This window comes from Rhinopithecus roxellana, chromosome 11, assembly GCF_007565055.1.
Source record: "Rhinopithecus roxellana isolate Shanxi Qingling chromosome 11, ASM756505v1, whole genome shotgun sequence".
Taxonomy (NCBI): domain Eukaryota; kingdom Metazoa; phylum Chordata; class Mammalia; order Primates; family Cercopithecidae; genus Rhinopithecus; species Rhinopithecus roxellana.
In genome coordinates, this window is record NC_044559.1 from 111,342,365 (window position 1) to 111,364,903 (window position 22,539).

A 22,539-nucleotide genomic window follows, 5' to 3' on the forward strand; every position below is an offset into this window, starting at 1 on the left:
TTTTCTAAATGAATATCCTTTTTATTGGATTTTTTCCAATTACAAATGAAATTTCATTTTACATCTATAATTAGAAACAACACTTACAATGGGACTGTACAAATTTAGGTCAAAATAAAAATATATGTATTTTGTGACTTCATAAAACATCCTTTACTATATCTTTAAAGAAAGCAGAAGTAACAGTAATATATGTAAAAGTAATGATTTAATGACTATAAGCAAGACAAAGCAATAGAATTGTGCTTCTTTTGCAGACTGGGGACAATGAAATGTTTAGCTACAATTTTCCCATACAAACATGAAACAATATTCATATAGAATAAACACCCTCGCAAATAACTGATGGGTGATGAACACACACCAAGTTCGACCAAAGCAAAAAACAAATTGAAAATTGTTGGGTGGGGTTATTCATATTTTAAATTCAACATGCTTGCTCTATTTAAAAATACCTGTAGAAGCTTATAATAAATAGCTTCTATTTCCAGACATAGCAGAGAAGGCATATTCCACTGTTAACTGTAAAAGCAACTCTTAAATTTGAAATTACTGCTATACCACATATTAAAATAACTTTAAGATAAAAAGCCTTCTTTCAGCAACTTGCTGGTTTATTTAAAAAATTGTTTTAGAATTACAGTGATCAATATGCATTTTTAAAATACAATATTAATTCCATCATAGCCAATGGAAAATTAACACGCTAAAGTTAAAGGTTTTTCTTTACTGCAGCAATTTTTAAAGTAAACATGTATTATTGGAGAAAAGTATATAAAGAAAAGTATAGAAAGTATAGAAAGATGTGCCAATTGCTTCTAATGGAACAGACTTTAGAATTAGATATCCACATTAAAAATATTCTTTGCTGGTAAGCAAGGCTAAACATAGGTTATGGGTATCTGCAAAGGTCGAACCAGTTGGGAGAATTTTAACAATCATTTCTGAATGCATGAAACACAATATTTCTTTATAGCATTTATAAATATATCATACAATACTGTTTCCTGTTATGTCATATACCAATATGGCATTGTACAACAAGCATAATGCCATCTGATTCTTACAAAAGCGAATCATTTAAACAAGTCAGTAAAATAAACGGTAGTACCCGCTTTTAGGCATACAGATTGTAAAACTGAAGTTCACTTTTCTTTGATCGGTTTTGCGTAGCAACAGAGAAGTATAAATCAAACAGGAATCAAAATGGCTAAATATGCAAGAAATCGTTATTCACAGTGACATGGCTACATAGAATGCATTATTCTATGCATATTCTTTCCGTTGGTTGAATTTCAAGATAAAAAGCACTTGTTTTCTACAGGTTCACAAAACAGCATAATAACAAGAACAATCAAGGAGAATGTAATGTAAGTGTTAGTTGAGATTAACAAACTATGGCCCAATGCTTATGTCCACTGAAGAGTATTTCCAAATCCAAACAATGGTTACAGAAACCATTTCCCATCTTTCCTAACACAGAGAAAAAGTCTTGCCTGCTTTCCAAGAAACCAATTCTTTGTAACAACAATCTTTCTTTTCAATTAACGTCCATAGGAGTATCACATGTAGTCCATCTTTTATAGCCAAATTTAATGTCACTACAAAAGAAAGCAAACTGGACGACAGTCACATGTATTAGCATCTATAAAGCTGTAATGGCATGAAGATATCTATATAAATCAGGGGTTTAAAATTTTTTTCCTTAACAGTCTCAGGTATCAACCAGAAGAAGTTGCTGATGACCCATTTACTGATGATTTTCGAGGTCTATTGGCAAAAGAAGATTGGTGGTTACCGCTGGGGCTGTTGCTGGTTCCATTCATAGTACTGGAAATGTGAGGAAACTGTGGATGAGGAGACTGCACTGGAGTACTGGGGCTAGGCAAACAAGAAGAGGTGGAGGGAATACCTCCTGCTGGGCTGTTGGCCTTGTCACTCCCAGAGTCACTTTCCAGTTCTCCAGCATTTGTCAGTCCATCTCTCTGATGACTGATCTTCATTCTTTTACAAGTAGGTCGAACTCTGTATTTCAAAGGAAGTGGACCATTCTACAAAGTTAAAAGGAAAAAAATTACTCTTAATTATTTAAATATAGTTTACCATCATAATCTAACAACAGACATGCTACTTACCCTTCTCCAGGTATAAATGTAGGCAATATCCATTAGTGTATAATAATCTTTTAAAGGTTCCTCCTCATACATGACATCAATCTAGTGAAAAATATTTTTATTAAGTAACAAAAGAACAAAGGTAAATCGACATTTTTTGTCATTTAAATATAATCCAAAAGTGCTTTAAAAAGCATATTCTCCAAACATTTAACAAAGAAAGACTCCTGAAACTTCAAATGAGGAAAAAAATACTGCTAGAGAGTGTTAAGGGATTTGTTTTCATAGCATAAAAGAGAACACATACCAAATGTTTTAAGATAAATTTCAACTTTAGCACTAACAACATTTTTTTCCTATTGCTTTTTTGGGTTCAAAATTCAAAGTGAAAAATGTAATTAAAACTGTAAAATCTATATAAAATGCAAGAAGAATATAAAAGTAGGTACCTGGAAAGTATTAGGTATGTCCATTTTACTTCTGAGAAACTTTCTTAAGTGCATCACAGTCATTGCTGCTGGGCATCGTAAATATCTTTTATCATTCACCTAAAAGTACATTTAGAAAAGTAACTTTTTTCAGTTACTTTCAGATATGAAGTTTCAATTTGATTGCTTTAATATGATAAAAGATACCAGTATCAAACAAAATTGGAGGTGACCAACCTCTCAACTAATTACTTTGAGTTTACTATCATTATAAATACTAAATGAACAGATTCCTAATATAATAAACAAACTTCAAATATACCAAAGTATTAACTGTGAACTATTTATTTTGTGAGACTAACAATCATACATAAAATAAATTCTAATTATTAAATACCACATGTAGACTTTTCTTTTTTTTTTCTTTTTTTTTTTTTTTGAGACGGAGTCTTGCTCTGTTGCCCGGGTTGGAGTGCAATGGCCCGGATCTCAGCTCACTGCAAGCTCCGCCTCCTGGGTTTATGCCATTCTCCTGCCTCAGCCTCCCGAGTAGCTGGGACTACAGGCGCCCGCCACCTCGCCCGGCTAGTTTTTTGTATTTTTTAGTAGAGACGGGGTTTCACCGTGTTAGCCAGGATGGTCTCGATCTCCTGACCTCGTGATCCGCCCGTCTCGGCCTCCCAAAGTGCTGGGATTACAGGCTTGAGGCACCGCGCCGGCCGACTTTTCTTAAACATTAAACATGACCATTTTCTTCTATTTAACAGCCGAATATTCTAAAGGGCAACACAATCCCTGATAAAATCTGGAATCCAAACAATGTTTCTTCTATGTTTTTGTAACATGAAACATACCTCCTCCTTAGATTTCTCTTTGTTTACTTTCCGATCCAATCTAAGAAACAGAAAATTTATTAGTGAAATAATCTAATAAAACATTACCATAAAATAGATTGCCTAAAGATTTTACCTGTTCTGGTCAAAGAATTCAATGGATAAGCTTATTATCTCATCATCAGTTATAATTCTCTTATCTTCATCTGCAACCTCTCCTCTATCTTCATTAGAGCCATTGGCAGCTATAATGATATAGTGAAATGTAATTTTTAAAAATTAGATACCTAATATATTTTATATAAGAGGATGGAAGTGGTTAAGTCAATTTCAATAAATTTTAATTCCTAGATAAGCTCTCCCCCCAAATAAAATGTCTTCCCTCCCCTAAAAGGTTTACCATCAGCAGAAGGATGAGCTGCATAAAAATCCCTTCTTCTCTTCATTTCATCTGAATGGGGAAAAAAAGATGTAAACCTTTGGCATAACACAAAGAACTAATGAATAATCTCTTCAAATTCATTTTCTAAGCAAGTTACTCACTTTTGAAAAGCCCTGGAACTAATTTGTATACAATATCTTGAAGAGTTTTATCTGACCTGAAAAAGAATTAAAATAGAAAACTATGAATTAAGATGGCAAGAACTAAAAATGTTCATATGTTTCTGCAGTCTTTTTTCATGCTATAGTATTTTACTTTATTGTGATGCTGTCTATAACTACATTGATAAGATAAAAATTAACTGAGAGAATAAAAGTTCTCTGTATATAGCACTTTTTAAATCAGTAGAAAAATATTTTATATTCACTAATAAATTCTTCACATTTGCTAAATCAAGAGAAGTGTGCCTTTCAAGTTACTAAATTAAGCTAATATGAATAGAGAATGAAGAGGAAAGACTGGAAGCCCTTTTAAATATTTATTCTTGCCTGTCATGAAGTCCATAAAGCAATGCAAAAAAGGTTAACTAATTCAGTTTTTAAAGGATAGTTAGGAAAAAAAAAATCTTAAAATCACTTAACTACTACTAAACTTTGTCTAAACTTGGTCACCATTAACATGGCGAGAAATTAAATGGCTACCCTCCACAACACACACACATATTAGGCATGTATTCAAGAGTAAATTTTCTGTGAAGAAATAAAGAGGGTAGCCTTCAGTAAATTATACAACTTCAATAACAACTACAAACAAGGAATTTAAACAGTTTCCTACCTTATATTCAGTAGTGGTCTGGTTTTGTGAACTTGGACATCACAAATAGGACAATACTTGCTGGTCTCCAGGTAACGAACAATACACGTTTTACAGACTAGAAGTAGAACATGTAAAGTTTTTTTAATGTTTAGAAATGAGTGGATAAAGCATTGGTGTCAGAAACCGAGAACTAGTAGAAACAAGGTGGTAAATGCCAAAAAGCATTTCCAACTAAATAAACTAATTCATACCCTGAGAATACATACACTGCATGCTTGTAATACAATACATATTAACAAAAAGTCATTACATGCAAAAGAAAAAAATGACTTCACTTTGTACCAACATTACCACAGATTGCAGGAATCATTAACAGTTTTCAAATTTCAGGTCGAACTGTAAAATACACATGATACAAAAGAGAACTAAAGCTCGGTACTTACAGGAATGTAGACATTCTATTATGGTTGTGGCATCAATGAAGTACCCTCCACACAGCACACACATCAGGTGGGGATTTAGCTCAGTGATCTTGATTCTCGTTGTTCGATGCATTTCTGCTTGATAAAAAATCCTGCAAGACACAGAAATAATAGCCATAATTCACAGAACAAGAATGGAGATCATCTAGTAATCACACACCCTGAAACACTGAATTCAGAAAACCCATTTAACACTGTACAGCTGGGCTGTCCCAACGTTTCTACAGAAAGAATTTACACATCAGATCGGAATCACTTCTACCAAACTGATGAAAAAGGATCCAACTAACGTTACTTCTGGTCTTTGAGATCAATCCTGTAGGAAGAAGAAAAGGTCTGGGGTGGGGGCTGGGAGCTGAGCGTATTAGGGTCTCTTTCTTCCATTTGTCCTCCAGCCCAGCAGCCCCAAGGCTGCTGCAGACGCCACACAATCCCCGCGGATATTTACCAACCACTAGGGCTTGTTCCAGCTCTCCAAATTTATTATAAAACTTCCTCAAGAATCTGCAAGCGAAAATCCCGGGGTTCCGGTTGTTTTAGACGGTTCCAGCAAGCAGAACCTGGCACGTTTTTACGCGACGCGCAGGGAAAACAATTCTGCCCTCCCTGCATCCCTGGCATTTCCGGAGCCTGGTGCCGGGGCCGCAGGAGGAGCACCTCCAGTCGGCCTGGGCCGGGGCCTGAGCGCGGCGGACGCCCGGGGGCCGGGATGCGAGGGGCGGATCCGGCGGCGCCCGGGGCTCCGTCTCGCTCCGGATTCGGAACTCGCCTCGGTCGGGGTTTCCATAGCAACTTACACTTACACTTGGCATCCGGCCACCGCTGCAACTCCGCGCGGAGCCCGGCCCGAGCCCCGAGCCTCGGCGGGCGTGCGGGGCGGCGGGCTGGGGAGGGGCGGCGCGCCGCGGGGGCGGGGCCGGCGCGGGGGCGGGGTGGGTGCGGCGACGCCGGGGGGGCGGGGCGGCCCCACGAGGCCAAGGCGCTGGGGAGCGGGGACTAGGGACCAAGTCCTGGGCGGCGGGGACCCGGGAGCCTGCGGCAGCGCCCGCGAAAGGAAAATGCAAACCGCACTCCCGGCCATTTCGGACACTCCGGGAGCCTCTTTCCACGTCGACTTGGTGCGCAGAGCTGGTTTCAGATCTCGACTCCCTCGGTCTGTCCTGTCTGCAATCACTAGGTCAGAAATTTCACGAAGGGATTTTTTGAGAATTGCCAACTCTGCACTTAGCCCGAAACCGTCAGGGCTCAAATTGCAGAGATGTTTATTGAACCGAACCTCTTTAAAACTTCTTTCTCTAATGTGACGCTCTCCTGTAGATCAAATGAGCGATACAAAGTTTTGGAAAGGCTGAAAACTGAAATCTGTTTTACAAGAAGAGGAGGGGGCAAAGCCCAGTGTTTTATTTGAACAAACTATGCTGGGGGCAAGAAAAAGTACTTTAATCAGTACGATAGTGACAACGTGTACAGAACCTTGTGACCAGCCCATTCCCAACGCTAAATCAACAGCTTGTCAACCCAGAGCAGCGACAGAAGAGAAAAACAAATGTAAAACCCCCCATACGATGAAATGATATTCCCAACAGGTATCTCTATTACAGGAAAGTCACAATGGGGACCTGTCAGCAACAATACACCAGCCGACAGCCAGGGAAGTCAATTACTTCGTGTAGTATTCTTAAAAAATAAACTTCAACCCCCCTCCTTCATTCATTTCAGAACCTGATATAAGACTAAGCTTTCAGACCTCACTGAAGTACACTCTTAAATCTTCCTTGAGTGGAAATCCAGGATCTTTTGAAACTTGCAGTAAGATGTACCTGCGTTTTTAATTCCTAAGGTGTATTAATGCAGTAAAGGGAAACACCAATCAACACAGCTCAATGGCTGAAATTAAGAGCTAACCTCAAGAAAATGGTAAAAAACAAAACAAAGCCTCTCTTATGAAAGTGACCACGGTGGCAACTGGCGACCTCTACCAGAAAACTTCTGGTGTGACTCCTCAGTTATCTTTGGATTACTTGTTTTGGAGAATACTGTCAACACGTTAACATAAATCTAAGCGGGGCATAGAGGAGTTGCAGGTAGAGCAATGTCCCTAAAGAGTAGCAATATTTAAATCAAACTGTACTTGGTAAATTAAAGAACAGCCTTCTTGGTGCTTAAAGAAAATTCTCCTTTTGAAACCACAGGATCTTTCCTAGAAAGATAGTGAGGTAATACTTCTGTTTGCCTGTGAAAGCATACTGCACTAAAAAACCACTGATCACAAAGTTCATGAAGGGGCTCCAATAAAAATAGTTGCCTTTATTTCTCCTCTGCCTTGCAGAAAACCAACGCCACACAAACACAAGTATTAACAAGGAGAACAATCAAACCTCAATGGAGGGTTATCCACCGGTTTGCTTTGAGCATTTAAGTCACATGTACTTGACCAAAAGTCTTTCAAATTCATCTTGAGTCTTAATTCACACAATTCCTCTACCTCAGTTCAGAAAAATTTGGCCACAATCCTGTGACCATTTATAATGCTAATAAATATCACTGTTACTTATATAAAAATCAGTCCTTTATGTTTTTATACCATTTGAAAGTAGAGGCAACCTAAGGAAGACTTCCAAAGTGTTTGACGTGCTTGATAAGATTTGAGAAACAATCTCTTCCACCACGGAAGTGAAAACCTTCCAGGTTCCAACCCAGAAAGTGCCAGTTAAGCAAGGAAAAATGCACCAAACATATTATGGTAAAAATACTCATCCGTTAAAACTTGCCATTGTAACACACTCAGTTGGGGCTGTCAGTTTTTAGGTGGAGGCCTAATACCAGGAATGTCAAAATGAAGGAAAACAGAAGCAAGTTCTTGTGTTAACCATCAACTTGCCTATTGCAACCTAAGAAATGCAAATGAACTCCATAGCCCCAGTTGGGGTTCACAGCCCAACATAAGCATGGGTAAAGTTGGGGTTAATTTGACTCCTGGGGAGAAATTTGCCTATCTGCACACTTAACATACATCCAAGAAATTAATGATAGAGTATTAATGGACTTATCATGTACAGTTAAATGCTTAATTTTCTTACAAAAGCTTTAAGTGTATACATGCATACACAGTGACTTGTAACATTTACTAGGCATAAGACTCACACAAGTAGGTTATTTCAAGCACTTCTGACTACACTCTGGGGTAGATGTATGGAATTAACTCAAATCTAAAAAATTATAATTTTGTTTACAAAATCAACCCCCGGGATTTCTGATCAGTCTACTTAAAACTCAAATGTTAACATATAGAGTCTCATAACTTGTTATATACTGTCAATAATTTGCATCCTTAAGTATCAACTCTTTCGTGGAGCTTATAATGTGTTTCCAGAACATGGGAGTTAAGGTTCCTATAAAATATACGTTGAACTACTCATAATGTTGTACACACCACCAACCTACACTTGCATTTGGATAAATATGCTCGGAATTTTGCCCACATTAAGGGAAGGGGTTGATACATGCTTCTCTTTCATATATTGAACCGTGACCACTAAGCCCACTAAATCCTTTTACTGCAATTGGTAATGATCAAAGTCTCTCTACTTGTTTACTTCCAATTATTAACTGTAAATCTCTGGGAAAAAGATCATGCCATATCGCTGTCAAGCCCAAGTGACTGCGTAAACATATGCAATCAACTTTTTAGTGCTCCTTTCTAAAGCATCCCTTTGCCAAATGACCTATGCTGACATTTAGCAAAACCTATAAAAGGTAGTGGACTGGAGTCATGATGCTGAGTGCATCCCTTCTACGTGGAAGTCGAGAGAAAAGTTGCAGTCTCCAAAAGGGGTAAAAAGAAAAAGGAGAGAAAGAAGTAGTGAGAAAGGAAGCCTCCAGCAAGGCTAACGTCCAGTCACCATCTTCACTCCACAAAAAGCTCCAAATTTGAAATGCCCACTTCCCAGGGAGCACCTCCCAAGTGATGTTTAGAGCACTTATCCAAGACTCCCAACACACACCACCTTGAAAACTTTAGCATTTTAAACACAAATGCAGGAGACCTTGGAAACAACTAGGAACCGCCATCTTACCAGCCATCCAATCTCACACAAGTGTCCCCCCAACTTAAGTTAATAACATTTTTGTCGGGGCTCTCTCCAGCCTCACACCCACCTTGGCGGGTTGGCCGCCTCCCACGCAACCCGTCCCTATAAAATGGGGGCGTTCTCTGGGGGCTGGAGCCCCTCCAGAGCCCTTTCTTCGGGAGAGGAGGGAAGCCACTTGACCCAAGCAGCTCCCGATTTCAGGAACCCGTCCCCGTTTCATCCAAATCTACCTCTCAACAAAGGGTGCTGCGGCCGAGAGAGCCGCCGAGGCTGGAAATACGACTGCTCCTCTTGGGGGCCATGTGCGTCGCGAGGGTGCGGAGGGGCGCCCGGGGTAGCGGGGAACTAAAACGTGGGGCCGCGCGCGGCGCGCCGGGACTGAGCGGGCGGCGGCGGCTGGAGCGGCGCCGAGCCCTGCTGGCGGCGGCGGCGCGGCGCGGGCTGCGGGTCGGTCCCGGCGCCGCGGGAGTCGGCGGGTGGCGGCGGGCGCGCGCTCGCGGGCGCGGGGCGGGCGGCGCGCGGGGCCGGCGGGCTCGGGGCGGGCTGCGCGGGGCGCGGGGCCGGGCGCCCACGCTGTCAGCGCCCTCCCGGCGGCGCGGCCGGGGCGCGGGGGGGGGCTCCCCTTCCACCCGCGGCTGCCCCGAGCCCCGCGCGGCCCCCGCCGGCCCCCAGCCCCGTCCCGGGGGCGCCTCGCCTCCTACGTACCCGGAAAGAGCAGCCGGCGCGAGGCGATCGAAGCGGGCGGAAAAGACAATGAAAGTTAAAAGTCGTTCAGCAGAAAATGAATGCGAGCCAAGCGGCCATCTTGAAGCGAGCTGCAGACGCCGCTGTCAATGGGCAACCAGCGCGGCCCCGAGCAGCCGCGGCCGCCGCGCTCGCCTCATGCCGCCTCCGACCGGCGTCCTCCTGCTCCGGCGCCTCGGCCTCCTCCGGCGCCTCGGCCTCCTCCTCCTCCGCCTCGACCTCCAACGCCTCCTCCTCCGGGGCCTCCTCCTCCTCCTCCTCCTCGGCCGCCGCCGCCTCCTCCCGCTCCGCACTCGGGGGAGGGCGCGCGCGGAGGGGGCGCGATCGGTTTTATTCTGCGGGGCTGGGAGGTGCTGCTAAACCGGAGCGGGGCTCCCGCGCCCACATCCCCATTGTCTCGCCCCGATCTCTGCCTCTCATACTACGATTATTTCATAGTTGCTGTGGGGGAGGCGGGCGGGCGGGGGGCGCCGTGTGTGTGCGTGCGAGCGGGGGGAGGGGAGGAGGGGGAGGGGAGGGTGGAAAAAAATGCACCGCTGAAGGCAGAGTGGAAACTGACACCGGCTCCAAAATGGCTCGGAGTCCGCCCGCCCCCTCCCCCCGCCGCCCCCCCAGCAGGTCACGTGCTCCCCTCATTCCTTAAGGGCGGCCTGGGAATTAGTGTCGGTGTAGTCAGGCCCGTGGCCGCCCCCTCCCCTCTGCGCCGCGCGCCCGGCCCCCTCCCTCGCCCCGCGCCGCGGCAGTGGAGACATTTCTCCACAGCGCCACACGCGCCGCCCTGCTCCGCGCGGCCGCCACTCGGGCCCCGCACGCCGCGCAGTCCACCCCGCCCCCCGTTCTTTCTTTTCCCCGGCAGCCCGCCTCCTCCCGGGGCGCAAACGTCCCCCGGCCGGCCCCGCGGGCTGCGGCCCAGGCTCAGGCGCCGCGGCGCGGAACCTGCGCCCGAGTTGGGCTCGCAGAAACAACAGCGCCCGCCCCTGCCCGCCTGCCCGCCCGCCCGCGGCCGCGCCGGCCTCTTCCCCGCCCGCCGGCGGCCGAGGCGGGGCGCGCGCGGGCGACGGCTGGCTCCGGGCAGGGGCTCCGCGCCGGGCCGGGACCCGGCGGCCGAGGGTCGGGATGTGGGCGAGCCCTCGGGCGCAGGTAACGGGCCGCGCAGCCGCCCGCGCCCGCCCCCGCCCCCAGAGTCCCGAAGCAGGGTTCTGCGACAGACCCGGGGGGATCGCATTCTTTCCTCCTTAACTTTAATCCTGAGAAAAGGCTATCGTTAAAAGTTCACACTACTCCTATCTAGCTTCACACAAAGTAATAATTAACACACGAATTCAGACCCAAACAAAATATCATCACTCTTTGTGGAAAACAACACCTTATTTATTCAGGGTGTAATACTGTCTACTTTCTTTCAGAAGACTTGAAAAAGATCAAAATAGGATAAATGGACAGTTAGTACTAAACGATTCAATACTTGGGCAGTATCTTTCCCTCTTAACTCTTTCACACGTGTTTTTTAAAGTGTCAAAATTGATGAATGGTATAAATTCAAAAAGAAAATTCTTTTCTACTGAAAACATCCAGCTCGCACAAACGGTGGTTCAGCTCAAGGCAAGGCGTTTCTGGTTTTCCTCTGCACTCGGGCGGATCGTTAACTTCCCCAAGTTACAACTGAGTTGCTCTTTCCAGGCTTTTCGAAGCATCTTTAAGTTTCCCCACCAAGTCCTAAAAGACGTGTATACAATACCACGTTTTTTAGGATAAAACAAGGAAAGAAGTATCCAAGTTCAAGAAAGATGCAAGAAAAAAAGTCAGGACACACCTTCCAAACAAGTTTAAAATTCAACAAGATTTTCACCTTTGACAAACTACTATCAGTCAAAAGAAGCGTTTCCGCAGAAACATCTCATGTTCAAATCGGTTATTTGCCCTCACACTGAAACATGATTTCTAACCGAATCCTTAACCGCCCAGGTACATCTGAATTTTCTCAAGTTATCTAACAAAGATTATGCTGTATATACATTTTCTGAAAGTTTAAAGTTTGATTCACAGTTACATTAAAACGGCTCTGCAGAAGATGCCTTTGAAAAATTCAATTTCACTTAAATTTCCAGTAATGATCTTCATTTTTTAAAAGCTATGAAATAAATTCGTTGCCATATCCACTAGTCAATGTAGTTTTGAATTTCCCCAGTCTTAAATGGGCAATAAAAACAGTTTTAGAATGTTATGTATACTTCCCCCTTTATAAAAAGTCATTAAAACCACTGTTTCAAAATCCAATTTTGACAGTTTAATTCAATTTCTGAAAGCAAAGGCATTTTCAAAGCCATGTCTTAATTTTGCTTTATCTTATTGGACCAAACTCATCATGAAGAAATTTACACTAACACTACAGAAGTTTATTTTAACCAGCAAGAACAGCAAATACAGACCAATTCTCTATTAATTTCAACAGTGAAGCCTATGTTAAAATACTACTTTTGATGCCCCTTTCCCATTAAATCCTTAACCAATCTTCATTATCTGCTGACAGATGGTTAGATTAATTTTATTTTGAACTGTCCAAGAGTACAACTCTCAAGTAAACATTTATAAAAAGACAGGCATATTTATAGATCCTAATACTGTACCTGTAATTGTTCCATGCTGCAACTAAAACTAATCTCTGGGTAGGATGGGGAATCAGTGTTCTAGGGCAGGGAAAAAAAACACGCAACAAAAAACGCTGTTTATTTAAATCAATGAAATTATAAATTTCATTACACATTTCATTATTGGGTAAGACTTATCTATAAATACCTGTATACTTAAGGTCACCAAATATGCAGGTCTGTGCATCTTCTGAAGTTGATTGGTCTAAAACAACACAACAAACACAAAACAGCCTTTAACTGTGTGTTTTAAGAAGTTCCCTGAATCCGCCCTAGAGAAGTTGGTTAAACTTTACCTTTATCTGATACTCCAAGCACCAAGAAACATCCGTTATATGAGGGAGAGATCTACCTATGCTGAAAGATGCAATGATAATTTTGTGCACAGTCTCTACAGAAGAACTTTTCAGTTATTTATATTTACTAAGAATGGCTCTACTTTCCACCCCCAACTCCATTTTAATCCATTCTGATTTTAAACCATTGTTAAACTTTACTTTTAAATTCTGAATGGTAAAAGAGCATTTGAAAATCATCTCAATAAACTTTATCTTTAAAAACATTAGCTTAACTTCAATTGTTTGACGTGCCCTTTGGCTCTTTTTCTTTGGGTCAAGATCCCGAAGATCTTGTTTCACACCAACACTCTCCATTCATACCTGCAAGTGAAAAGTGCCTCAGCTTGACACCTTACACAGTACCTACCTTCCCAGTAGGATTTCTAGGGAATTCTTATTATTCTGGAGAGGAAAAAGAAAGAGAGAAAAAAACAGATCTTTACAAATAGAGTAAAAGAAAAATAGTCACTGTTAATTAAAAATTTTAAAGTAACCTGATATTCCGTGCAAAACAGTTCTATTCGCTCTCTGTCAAATTTACAGTCTTCTAGATAAGTGCTAGAAGAAAAGAAAAAAGCCAAAGTTCTGCCTCCATTTTTAAAACTGAAATTGAAATCATAAAGGTACTATTTGAAAATAAATGGATATTTAAATAAATCCTGTACCTTAGAGTTGACTTGTCAGCTCGGTGCTTTCCTGCCTCTAGTATGTAAGTTGCAGCTGCTGCATGACAATGTTTTAAAACCACTGGGTCGATATGTTTCAAGTCTGGATGATCTAAAATAAATTAACTTCCAGTGATGCCTATGATAATAAATTCTTTATAGTCATGTTCCTAAAAAGAATATTTTAATTTGGGTTTAAAAACCCTTTAATAAGATCTAAAAAAATTTCAACTATAAGGACAGTCATAATTATAAGTCAATGAGATGAGCAACAAGGTCAAGTGAAAAACAATAAAAAGAACACATCAAGAACTCTACTATTACTGGTTTCAATTAACTTATTTTGCCTTAATATTTTTACTATTAAAAAATATTATAGCCCCCAAAGAAAATATTACAATGCAATGGTCATTCTAACACTGGAGTAAATTCAAAGGAAAAACAAGATAAATATTTTCCATAGTGTCAATTTTAGAATAAACTTCCGTCCTAAAAATGACGAGCTTAGGGTAACTGGCTCCATGAACAACACATCACGGGGGTAGAAGGTAAGGCATGAGCTCAGAATATAAAATACAAATTTCAAAATTATAGTAGTACTTTCAGGGCTTGACAGTCATCTTTTTTTTTTTTTTTTTGAGATTAACCCAGGTGGTGGTTACTATTTTCGTTTGAAGAACTTCCACTTTCATACTTTTTGTACAAGTGTTTAGTTCATGAAACTACAGAAAAAAAAAACAAAAATTTGAATTGTTGGGATATTTATATTTAAGAAAATCATCTAAAAGCGATCTGTCTTAAAATATGTCTTCAATCCAGACTGACACTGAACCTCCGCAGTCACTGACCAGATCGCTTAAAAGACACTCGCATCCTGGTAACTGGGGCGGAACAAAGTATTGTGCATCATAGTTTAAGGTTCTAGGTGTAGAACCTGAGTAAAACATGCTGAACTAGAGCGCTGGAGTGATCACAGCCACTTGAGGTATGCTCTAAGTTGGCAAATGTCAACACTATCTGACCTAGTAATTACTTCGGAAACAGACCCTTTTAAACCTTTGCTAGCCTAGCCCTGGAAGCTTGAATTGCAGGGAGCTCCCCAGATGAAGTCCAACTGTCAAAACAGCCGCAGCCTCAGACAAGGCTAAACACCTTAGATGTTTAGGCCACAAACAAGATTTGAACACGGGCTTTACAAAAGAACAAAGAGACTGGGAGGGAAACCGGGCCAGGAACGTGGAGCTGGCTCTATGAAGGTGCCAAGTGGGGCCAAAACAATGCTCAGGGTCTGCTCCGAGTCCTAGCAGAGCCACGTCCCCAACACTCCGTCCGGAGCGAAGGGCAAAGCCCGGAGACTTCCTCTTCCCGGGGCTTTCCCCTTCTCGCTCCGCCGGCTCCTCTTCTCCGAGCGCCCCTCCACCCCGGCGGATCCAGCTCCGAGCCGAGCCGAGCGGCTTACCTAACACGGCCTCGTCCGCCTGGGCGTCCAGCAGGCTCTGGAAAGCCGCCCGGAGGAGAAGCGTGAAGGCGTTGGAGTCGAAGGAGCCGGGATCCGCCAGCATCTGGAAGCCTTTCTGCACAGACTCGGAGAGCTCCATTGTGAGCGCGCCGTGACCTTCGACACGCACACCACGTGACACGCGCCGCGCGCTCAGCTGATGCGGCCGCGCGCGCACGCGGCTCGGGGCGGCTGGCGGCGGCGCGGGCTGCGGGCCGTCCCCGCTCGCCTCCGCGTCCGCGCGCGGGTCCCGCGCCCCCAGCAGCCGCCTGCCGCCTCCCACTGTGTTGGTCCAGCCTTTCCTTGTCCAGCGCAGGCCGCGGGATCTGCCGAGCCTTGGCTAGAAGGGCGGCCTCGGGCGCTTTGTGGACGCGCCGGGCGCTTTCTCCTTGGCTCGGCGCTTACCTCGGACGGTCACCAGCTCGGTTCACTGAGAGATCCCGGGGAGACGGCGGACGGTGTCGGGATCCCGGCCCCCGCCTCCCGCAAACGGCGCCCTCCCCGCTCCTCGCTCTGCGCGAATCCTGCAGGGAGCTCCGGTCTCAGGCAACTGGATATTGTTTGTTTTTGTGGTTTTTTGTTTGTTTTGTTTTTTAGCTCACCAACTTAACCTCGCAGCACTGCCCTTTTATGAGACTGTAAGACATCTAATTATGTGATTCTTGCTTATTTTTACTTTTTCTTTATCATTTCTGGAATACGGCAGTAGAGTCCTTCGTGCATGGGGGGTGTGTACACAATGCACACATACACAGAGTTCCTGTATGCACTGCACTCCAGCAATCGGATTATGAACAGATTTGACAAGATTATTAACAATTTTATGTGCCGCTGCAAATAAGTGCCAACTGCCATACACATTTTGTGCTACTCTACTCACTACATCTGTGGGTCCAGTTTTAGTTGCTGTATAGAATCTGCATAAATATGTTTTTATTAAACAGCTACCTTAGTAAAGTACAGTTAGGAATGGCAAGATCTTTATTAGAAGTGAATTACTGTTTAGGATGCTCATACCTTTAAAGATTCGAATACTGTATAAAGTTTAACTTCCTCTCTATTTCTACGAAGTGGGTTTAGAGAACAAGAATGATTCTTTAAAAAACCCGTGAAGCAAAGTAGATTAGGCATTTTTAATCAAAAGAACTTGAAAAGTTAAAAAATACAAGTTCTTGAAGGGTGGAGGGAAGGGATGCGGAACAACAAAGATGTTTTAGTCTTCAGGAGCGATTATTTGCTACATTAGACCCAAAGTGAAACATTCTTTTATTTTTCTAACTTAGATGTCTATTTTAAAATTTTTTGATGGATACAGTCGCCATTTATCTTGGCACCAATACATAAAGAGTACCTCATTTCACAACAGGATGCAAATGGAGTAACAGCATCAGTAACAAATTGAGTAACTCTACTCAGCCCTCCTTTGAAAGCTTTAAAAGGCACGTGCAGTGGCTGTTCACTCGGTGAGAATATAGTAGCAGTGAAGGATTTAAAAGTCTCCCTAGAGTCTTTATGAAACAAACACCTATTAATCATGTTCATCTTTTCTTACCATCACTCATCTTCTTCCTAATTTGTTTCTCATCAGTAGTAAAATGTCAGTTGAAAAACTTCATGATATCTGATTACATAGAGAATAAATAGGACAGAGTTGTGTAAATGTTCAACAAAAATATTAACAACATCCAAGCTTATTACGTTTATTACACATGTATTTTATGACCTAGTGTAACATTGATTATTAATACTCTAAAGAATTTGAGTTGATAACTCTAATACTCAATTTAGTGTCAAAAAAAGAGTATTAATCATGGGGATGGATTTTAAAATATTATTTTAAAAGAGAAAAATAAACACAAGTGGTTGTGAATTTGTGGGCATAAAAGTTAGAAAATTCACAAGGATTGTTTCCATAATAGCTGTCATGTTACTCTGTTGCCCATGTATGAGTACTTTCTCTTAGGATGTTTTGTCCTCTTAGGCCTAAGTATATTCATGTGTTAGGCCTAAGTGATGGGCACATTTTAAGCTCACACAAAAATTTTCACCATAGTGTGTTCTAATGCTAGAAAAACTGAATTTTCCTACTACAGTTATATTTATTTAAACTTCCTTTGAAGGAGGCACAGGATTGAGTGTTTCAAATATGTGTGTCTTTGACAAGCCATTGAAATACATGGAAGTATGATTATCAAAAGGCATGACTACCCAGATGTAGACTCTCTTGGTTGCAGCCATAAAAATCAATGCGTTTTATATTAGAAAAACTACATATGAATATATTCTGAAAATATGAAAAATACTGTTTAAAATTTTGCTTTCTTTACTCACTGAAAACAGCATTGGAACTTTGACTAAACTGCAGGCTCAAAGCCAGTAAACTAAATTTGGCCCCAAAAAGTTCTTTAAAAGAACAATTATGTGCAACTGAAAATAACAAAATACAGATGTAGCCATCTTCACATGAACAATATATCTTGCCTTCTAAACTGCAAATATTAGGTGGACAATGCTGATAAATTTATTTTTCTTTTTGAGAATCTAGAAACCATTTGAAGAACTACAAGTTACCCTTTTAAACAATGTTTTAAAGTTTCAAGTACATTGTATCCTTTGAACTGGTTAATTTTTTTAGAAACAAGCTTAATATTGGCCCCTTTATTGTGATTACAATTAAATAGGCTAGGGCTTTTTGCAGGATCTATGTGGTCATCTTTTCCCACAGGCCTCATTGCTGCATTTGTTAGTGTTATCAATTTAAATATTTTCTTTTTTAGATTGTATAAGTACCTTTTTGCTCTTGTGCAAAGAACGCTGAAGGAAGATACTCCTTTAGATTGAAGAGTTCATGGAACTCCATGGGGAGAAAAAAAATTTTAATAAGTTTAAGTGCCATTGAGACAAAGACTAGTTTTAACTGGCTTATATATTTATTATATATTCTAGTGGAGATCTGTTTTATCTGTTTTATTCTCTGTAGCCTGCTCATATGCTACAGAGAAGAAAGTTTAAAACGCTTTTAAAACTACATATAAATAAGAAACCATTCTCTCTGTGTTCCCTAACACCAGTGCTTTGATGGTTACTTTAACTTTGAGATATTTGTTAATGATATAGGCTTTACTGTTTTAAAGCTATTTTAACCACAAATGGACAGTTGGAAGGAGTATTTAACTGAGTTATATATGACACTTGAGAGTATAAGTCAAAAACTGTTTCAGTGAAGTTTATAAAACCTATCTACATTCTTTTATTAAATAACTTGGCAAGGCACAGATTGTGACTTGGAATTTGAATGGTCAAGTTTTTGCACATTCATGATCACAGAGTTGAGTGGTCTCAAATTGCATTTTATATCACACTGTCAAACACCAAATTGAGTATTCAGAGGGGACAGCAAAGCTTTTATTTTCAATTTAAACATGTAATCCAATCCCTAATTATTTCTAAACGGTCATTGCTGCAATAATTTATAGGGACAAATATAACGTTTTCTCACATTGTATAGCTTAATTTGCATATGTGGATTTTAAAATGTGTGAGGGAAATGAAATACTAATTACATTAAATAAACTGGAACCACAGGGATTAAAATTAATGATACAATGTTCTCTAAAACAGTTAGCTAACGTATGTATGCTTATGGTTTTGCACAAGTGTTTTTTATTTTTCCCCTAAAACTTTTTTGAATACATTTATATTAAGTAGTAAATAGTACAATTTCTATTTAATATTGTCATCATTTAGTACCATTTTATTTTATTTATTTATTTTTTATTTATTTTAGTAGAGACAGGGTTTTGCCATATTGGCCAGGCTGCTCTCGAACTCCTGACCTCAGGTGATCTGGCTGCCTCTGCCTCCCAAAGTGCTGGGATTACAGGCGTGAGCCACAGCGTCCGGCCGGTACCATTTTAAATATTTCATTTTCGTAAGTTGTGTCTGGGAAATATAAAACATAAAACTTCAAAATATAAGAAAAATTAAAAATTTTAAATCTAAGTTTTAAAAGGCCAAATTATCATGCTACTAAGAAATTGAGTTTATTATATCAGATCTCACAACATTTCCTGAAATTTTTTCTTTTCTTTTTTTTTTTTTTGAGACAGAGTCTTACTCTATCGCCCCGGCTAGAGTGCAATGGCATAATCTCAGCTCATACAACCTTTGTCTCCTGGGTTCAAGCAATTCTCATGCCTCAGCCTCTCAAGTACCTGGGATTACAGGTGTGTGCAACCACACCCAGCTAATTTTTGTATTTTCAGTAGAAACAGGATTTTGCCATGTTGGCCAGGCTGGTCTCAAACTCCTAACCTCAAGTAATCCACCCACCTTGGCCTAGAAAACCATAATTTTGTTAAACTTTGCAAATAAGAAATTCTATAGTCAAAATATTGGCAAAGAAAATACTATTTAATTTCTAAAGTGAAATTTGGGAGCTGTCATCAGTGTTGTCATGCCATGATTTTGTTAGCTACTTGAGTGAGTATAAGATAATGGCAAAATTAAAGGAGCAGACCTAAGAATGAAATTATACTTTAAATATCAAATCTTTGTATCTAACCAGTCCATAGTTTTAAAAGGATTTTGTGCATATTGGAAAAGTCATGTCTACTCTTTAGGACTTCAGCGTAGCATGTTGAAATGTACTTTAGGAAGTTTGATCCCTTATTTTTAAGCAAAGCAGTTAATGTCACATGGGGAATATCTGAGTTGTAAAGACCAAAATTATGAAGTCTTCATCTAAGAAGAAATGAGAAATTGATTTGTAAAAAAGAAATGAAAATAAACAAATATAATTTGGCAAAAGATGAAGGCAGATTTTAAGTTAAAGGTAAGGAAGTTAGGAAGAAATGACAGAAAGCAATCATACTCCATGCAACATTTAATGAGAAAAGAACAGGTTGTATTATGTGTCTGAGAATTTTCTGCACAGACAAAAAATAATTTTCCTTTAAATTCAGTAAGTGATTTAAATGATTCACTTATCTTTTGTGTGGATTATAAAAAGCAGGTTCAATTCTTAAATCACGTAATTTCTATCTTCACCAGTTAATTTATATGAAAATTAGCAACTGGCCAATCATCTAATAAATTCCATCAAATAGACCATTTAGATAATAAGCACAGTTCCCTTCTCATCAGCAAGTTGATTCTTTTTTTCTCTACCAAAATTATAAACATCACCACTTCAGTTTTCTATATCATTGATCTGGTATCAGCCAGGATGACCCATGGCTTAGTTGTATTAGGGTAAAGTGAAGAAGAGACATGAAACAAGTTGACACTGATGAATATATCTAATTCTTCCATGTGTACACAGACTGTCCTTTAAATTGTTTTATATTTTTAAAAAGAGAGAGGGAGGGAAGGAGGGGAGAAAGAGAGGGGAAAGAGGAAGAGGAAGGAGGAGAAAAAGGACCTGAGAAGTGTCACAGAAAGCTTATTTAGTGTTTATTTTCTTTGACACAATCCAAGATTCTTTTAGCTACAGTGAACTCAACTAAGCTTCATAGTAAGGCTTGAAAAAGACTGAAAGATCATCTGTTATGTCCAGAATCTAATCAGTTTCAAGATGTCCTACATTTAGACTACAACAGCAGAGAATGTCTAACAGAGTCTCTTCCTTTTTTAGGTCTGAATTTGGAATCTCTGTGTTTTTTCATACCTTAGAAACTGGAGTTTTGGTTGGTTTCATGAATTCCAGCAAAAAATGGAACAAATGGGCCTATGCTGTGGGATATTATTGTTGAAAACCAGTAACTTTTTAAAGTTTGTATTTTAAGAACATGCTTTTTACATGTTAAAATGTGTACAAATAATTATCTTTTGTTTAAGGAACTATAATTTTACAAAGAAAAATGAAAACAAAAATAAAAGTTTTTGTAGATTAAAACTCAGGTAACTGTATACTTGCTTATAAACTAAAAAATGTAACTATATTCACTTGTCAAATGAAGCATTTTAGGATGAAAGTTACGTGTATAAGAAGGGATGATTTGCATTAAATACATTATAAACAGTTAAGGAGACTATACAGCTAAAGTACTTTTAACTCATTTAAAGTAAGCATTTAAACCAAAATTAGTATTTCAAAAGAGCTTATATGGCAATGAAAACCTAGATAAGAGTTTTAATATTTTTAATTGTGTACAATATTTAAAATAATACTGGTTAAGAATTTAACATTTTTATTATGGTTGTTATATTCAATAGAATACTTATTTTATCCCCCTTTTCAAATAAAATATAGACTTGAAGCCATTTTATGGATAAGTCAGTCTGAAAACTACATTTTGAAAAATCCTAGTAGAATAATTGTGTTCAACTTTTTCACATTTGTTACATAGCTAGAACTATTCAGAAAATACTTTGAATTGTTTATACATAGCTGATTTTTACACCATGGTGCATGTTTAGAAAGTAATTTTACAGAGTTTTGAGAAAACAAGCACCTAAAAAAATAGATTAAACTTTTTCACTGTGTTTCTTCCCATATACTCAGGGTTTTTTTCCTGAACTTTGGTTTCATTATTTTGTTAAGCTTAAAACATAAATGTTTTTCTCTCTCAAATGTTATTTTCAAAATTAATTTTCTTTGTGTAAGCATTTTAATCTATATTTTATGAAAGGGGATGGGGAGGCAAGTTTTATAAAATCTTTTTAATGTAACAAAACACCAAGAAAATAATGACTAGCAACAGGTGAAAGGGAGAATTGTGTTTATATAGTCAGTTTAGTCCATGTAATGAGAAACTTGGACCTGAATTACTGGCGTAATTACTCAACTTTCTTTTCTTTTTTTCTTTTTTCTTTTCTTTTTTTTAATACTAACAGAAATAGGACGGATCATTTAGAGCAGCAGTATTCTAAATCAAAACTAATCGGATAATTGGCAACTTTTATTTGACTTTTAGTGCTCTATAAATTACAACCAAAAACTAAGGAGAAATTTGGTAGAATAACAATGTAGATGGAAATATGTGAGTAAACAAGGCCCTAAGAAAACTGAATTTTCAAATGGTTTTCTTAAAATTTGAAAATGACAGAAAATTTAAAATTAGGCTTAACTATAATATATAGGTGAGTAGTTGATAGAACTATAAGAAAACTTTTATTGTTGCTAAACAATAATTTAATTAGAATGTTTATGAATTGAAATAAAAAACAGTTTTATAAGACCAAAAGTATCAATAAAGACATACATATTTTGTTTTATAAGTTTCAATAGCAATATACATTGTTCTGTATGAAGAACTTTCAACAGTGTATACTGGAAATGTTGGAAAATAATTGATTTTGCACTTGTCAATTATAATAGAAGGAAAATAATATTCTTACGTATATGTTTTTATATACTTTTGAAAGTTGCCTTAAATTATTTTTGTAACAAGGTGAACATAAATAAAAATATAAAATACAGATGTTTAGAAGTCAGTGTAACCAATGATTAAAGTGCTTTTAGAAACCTAAAAGAGCATTTGCAAACGAATACTTTCA

General features: G+C 39.7%; 2 protein-coding genes across 6 annotated transcripts; both read right to left on the reverse strand.

The window, feature by feature from the left end:
- On the reverse strand, nt 1-10,462 carry BMI1 (BMI1 proto-oncogene, polycomb ring finger). Of its 5 annotated transcripts, none has more exons than XM_030940508.1 (10): nt 9,852-10,462; nt 5,017-5,147; nt 4,592-4,688; nt 3,919-3,974; nt 3,776-3,826; nt 3,512-3,620; nt 3,397-3,436; nt 2,564-2,662; nt 2,136-2,216; nt 1-2,051 (listed from the first exon to the last, which is right to left on the reverse strand). In XM_030940508.1, exons 2-10 carry the CDS (start codon nt 5,126-5,128, stop codon nt 1,722-1,724), a joined length of 975 nt encoding a protein of 324 aa, XP_030796368.1. In that variant the 5' UTR covers nt 5,129-5,147; nt 9,852-10,462; the 3' UTR covers nt 1-1,721. The 5 variants fall into 5 exon arrangements, with proteins under 5 accessions (XP_030796368.1, XP_030796369.1, XP_010365870.1 ...); XM_030940509.1 differs by lacking the exon at nt 9,852-10,462 and adding an exon at nt 9,377-9,545 and having other exon boundaries at nt 1,484-2,051; XM_010367568.2 differs by lacking the exon at nt 9,852-10,462 and adding an exon at nt 5,853-5,982 and having other exon boundaries at nt 1,484-2,051.
- A 777-nt stretch (nt 10,463-11,239) lies between these two features.
- COMMD3 (COMM domain containing 3) lies at nt 11,240-15,219 on the reverse strand. The gene is made up of 8 exons (XM_010367570.2): nt 15,001-15,219; nt 13,542-13,653; nt 13,371-13,434; nt 13,244-13,278; nt 12,835-12,895; nt 12,687-12,743; nt 12,518-12,577; nt 11,240-11,606 (listed from the first exon to the last, which is right to left on the reverse strand). The coding sequence occupies exons 1-8, from the start codon at nt 15,137-15,139 to the stop codon at nt 11,547-11,549; spliced, it is 588 nt and encodes a 195-aa protein (XP_010365872.1). The 5' UTR covers nt 15,140-15,219; the 3' UTR covers nt 11,240-11,546.
- Nucleotides 15,220-22,539: the final 7,320 nt, after the last annotated feature.

What these genes read in the sequence shown, in the direction of transcription:
- COMMD3 (XM_010367570.2), bottom strand. Translation starts at nt 15,139, where the DNA reads ATGGAGCTCTCCGAGTCTGTGCAGAAAGGCTTCCAGATGCTGGCGGAT. An exon ending in TGTTTTGCACGGAATATCAG is followed by an intron (nt 13,279 to 13,370) that starts GTTACTTTAAAA and finishes TTTCCTCTCCAG; the next exon opens with AATAATAAGAATTCCCTAGA. An exon ending in TGGTGACCTTAAGTATACAG is followed by an intron (nt 12,578 to 12,686) that starts GTATTTATAGAT and finishes TCCCTGCCCTAG; the next exon opens with AACACTGATTCCCCATCCTA.
- BMI1 (XM_030940508.1), bottom strand. Translation starts at nt 5,128, where the DNA reads ATGCATCGAACAACGAGAATCAAGATCACTGAGCTAAATCCCCACCTG. An exon ending in AGACCACTACTGAATATAAG is followed by an intron (nt 3,975 to 4,591) that starts GTAGGAAACTGT and finishes ATTCTTTTTCAG; the next exon opens with GTCAGATAAAACTCTTCAAG. An exon ending in ACATTTATACCTGGAGAAGG is followed by an intron (nt 2,052 to 2,135) that starts GTAAGTAGCATG and finishes TTAACTTTGTAG; the next exon opens with AATGGTCCACTTCCTTTGAA.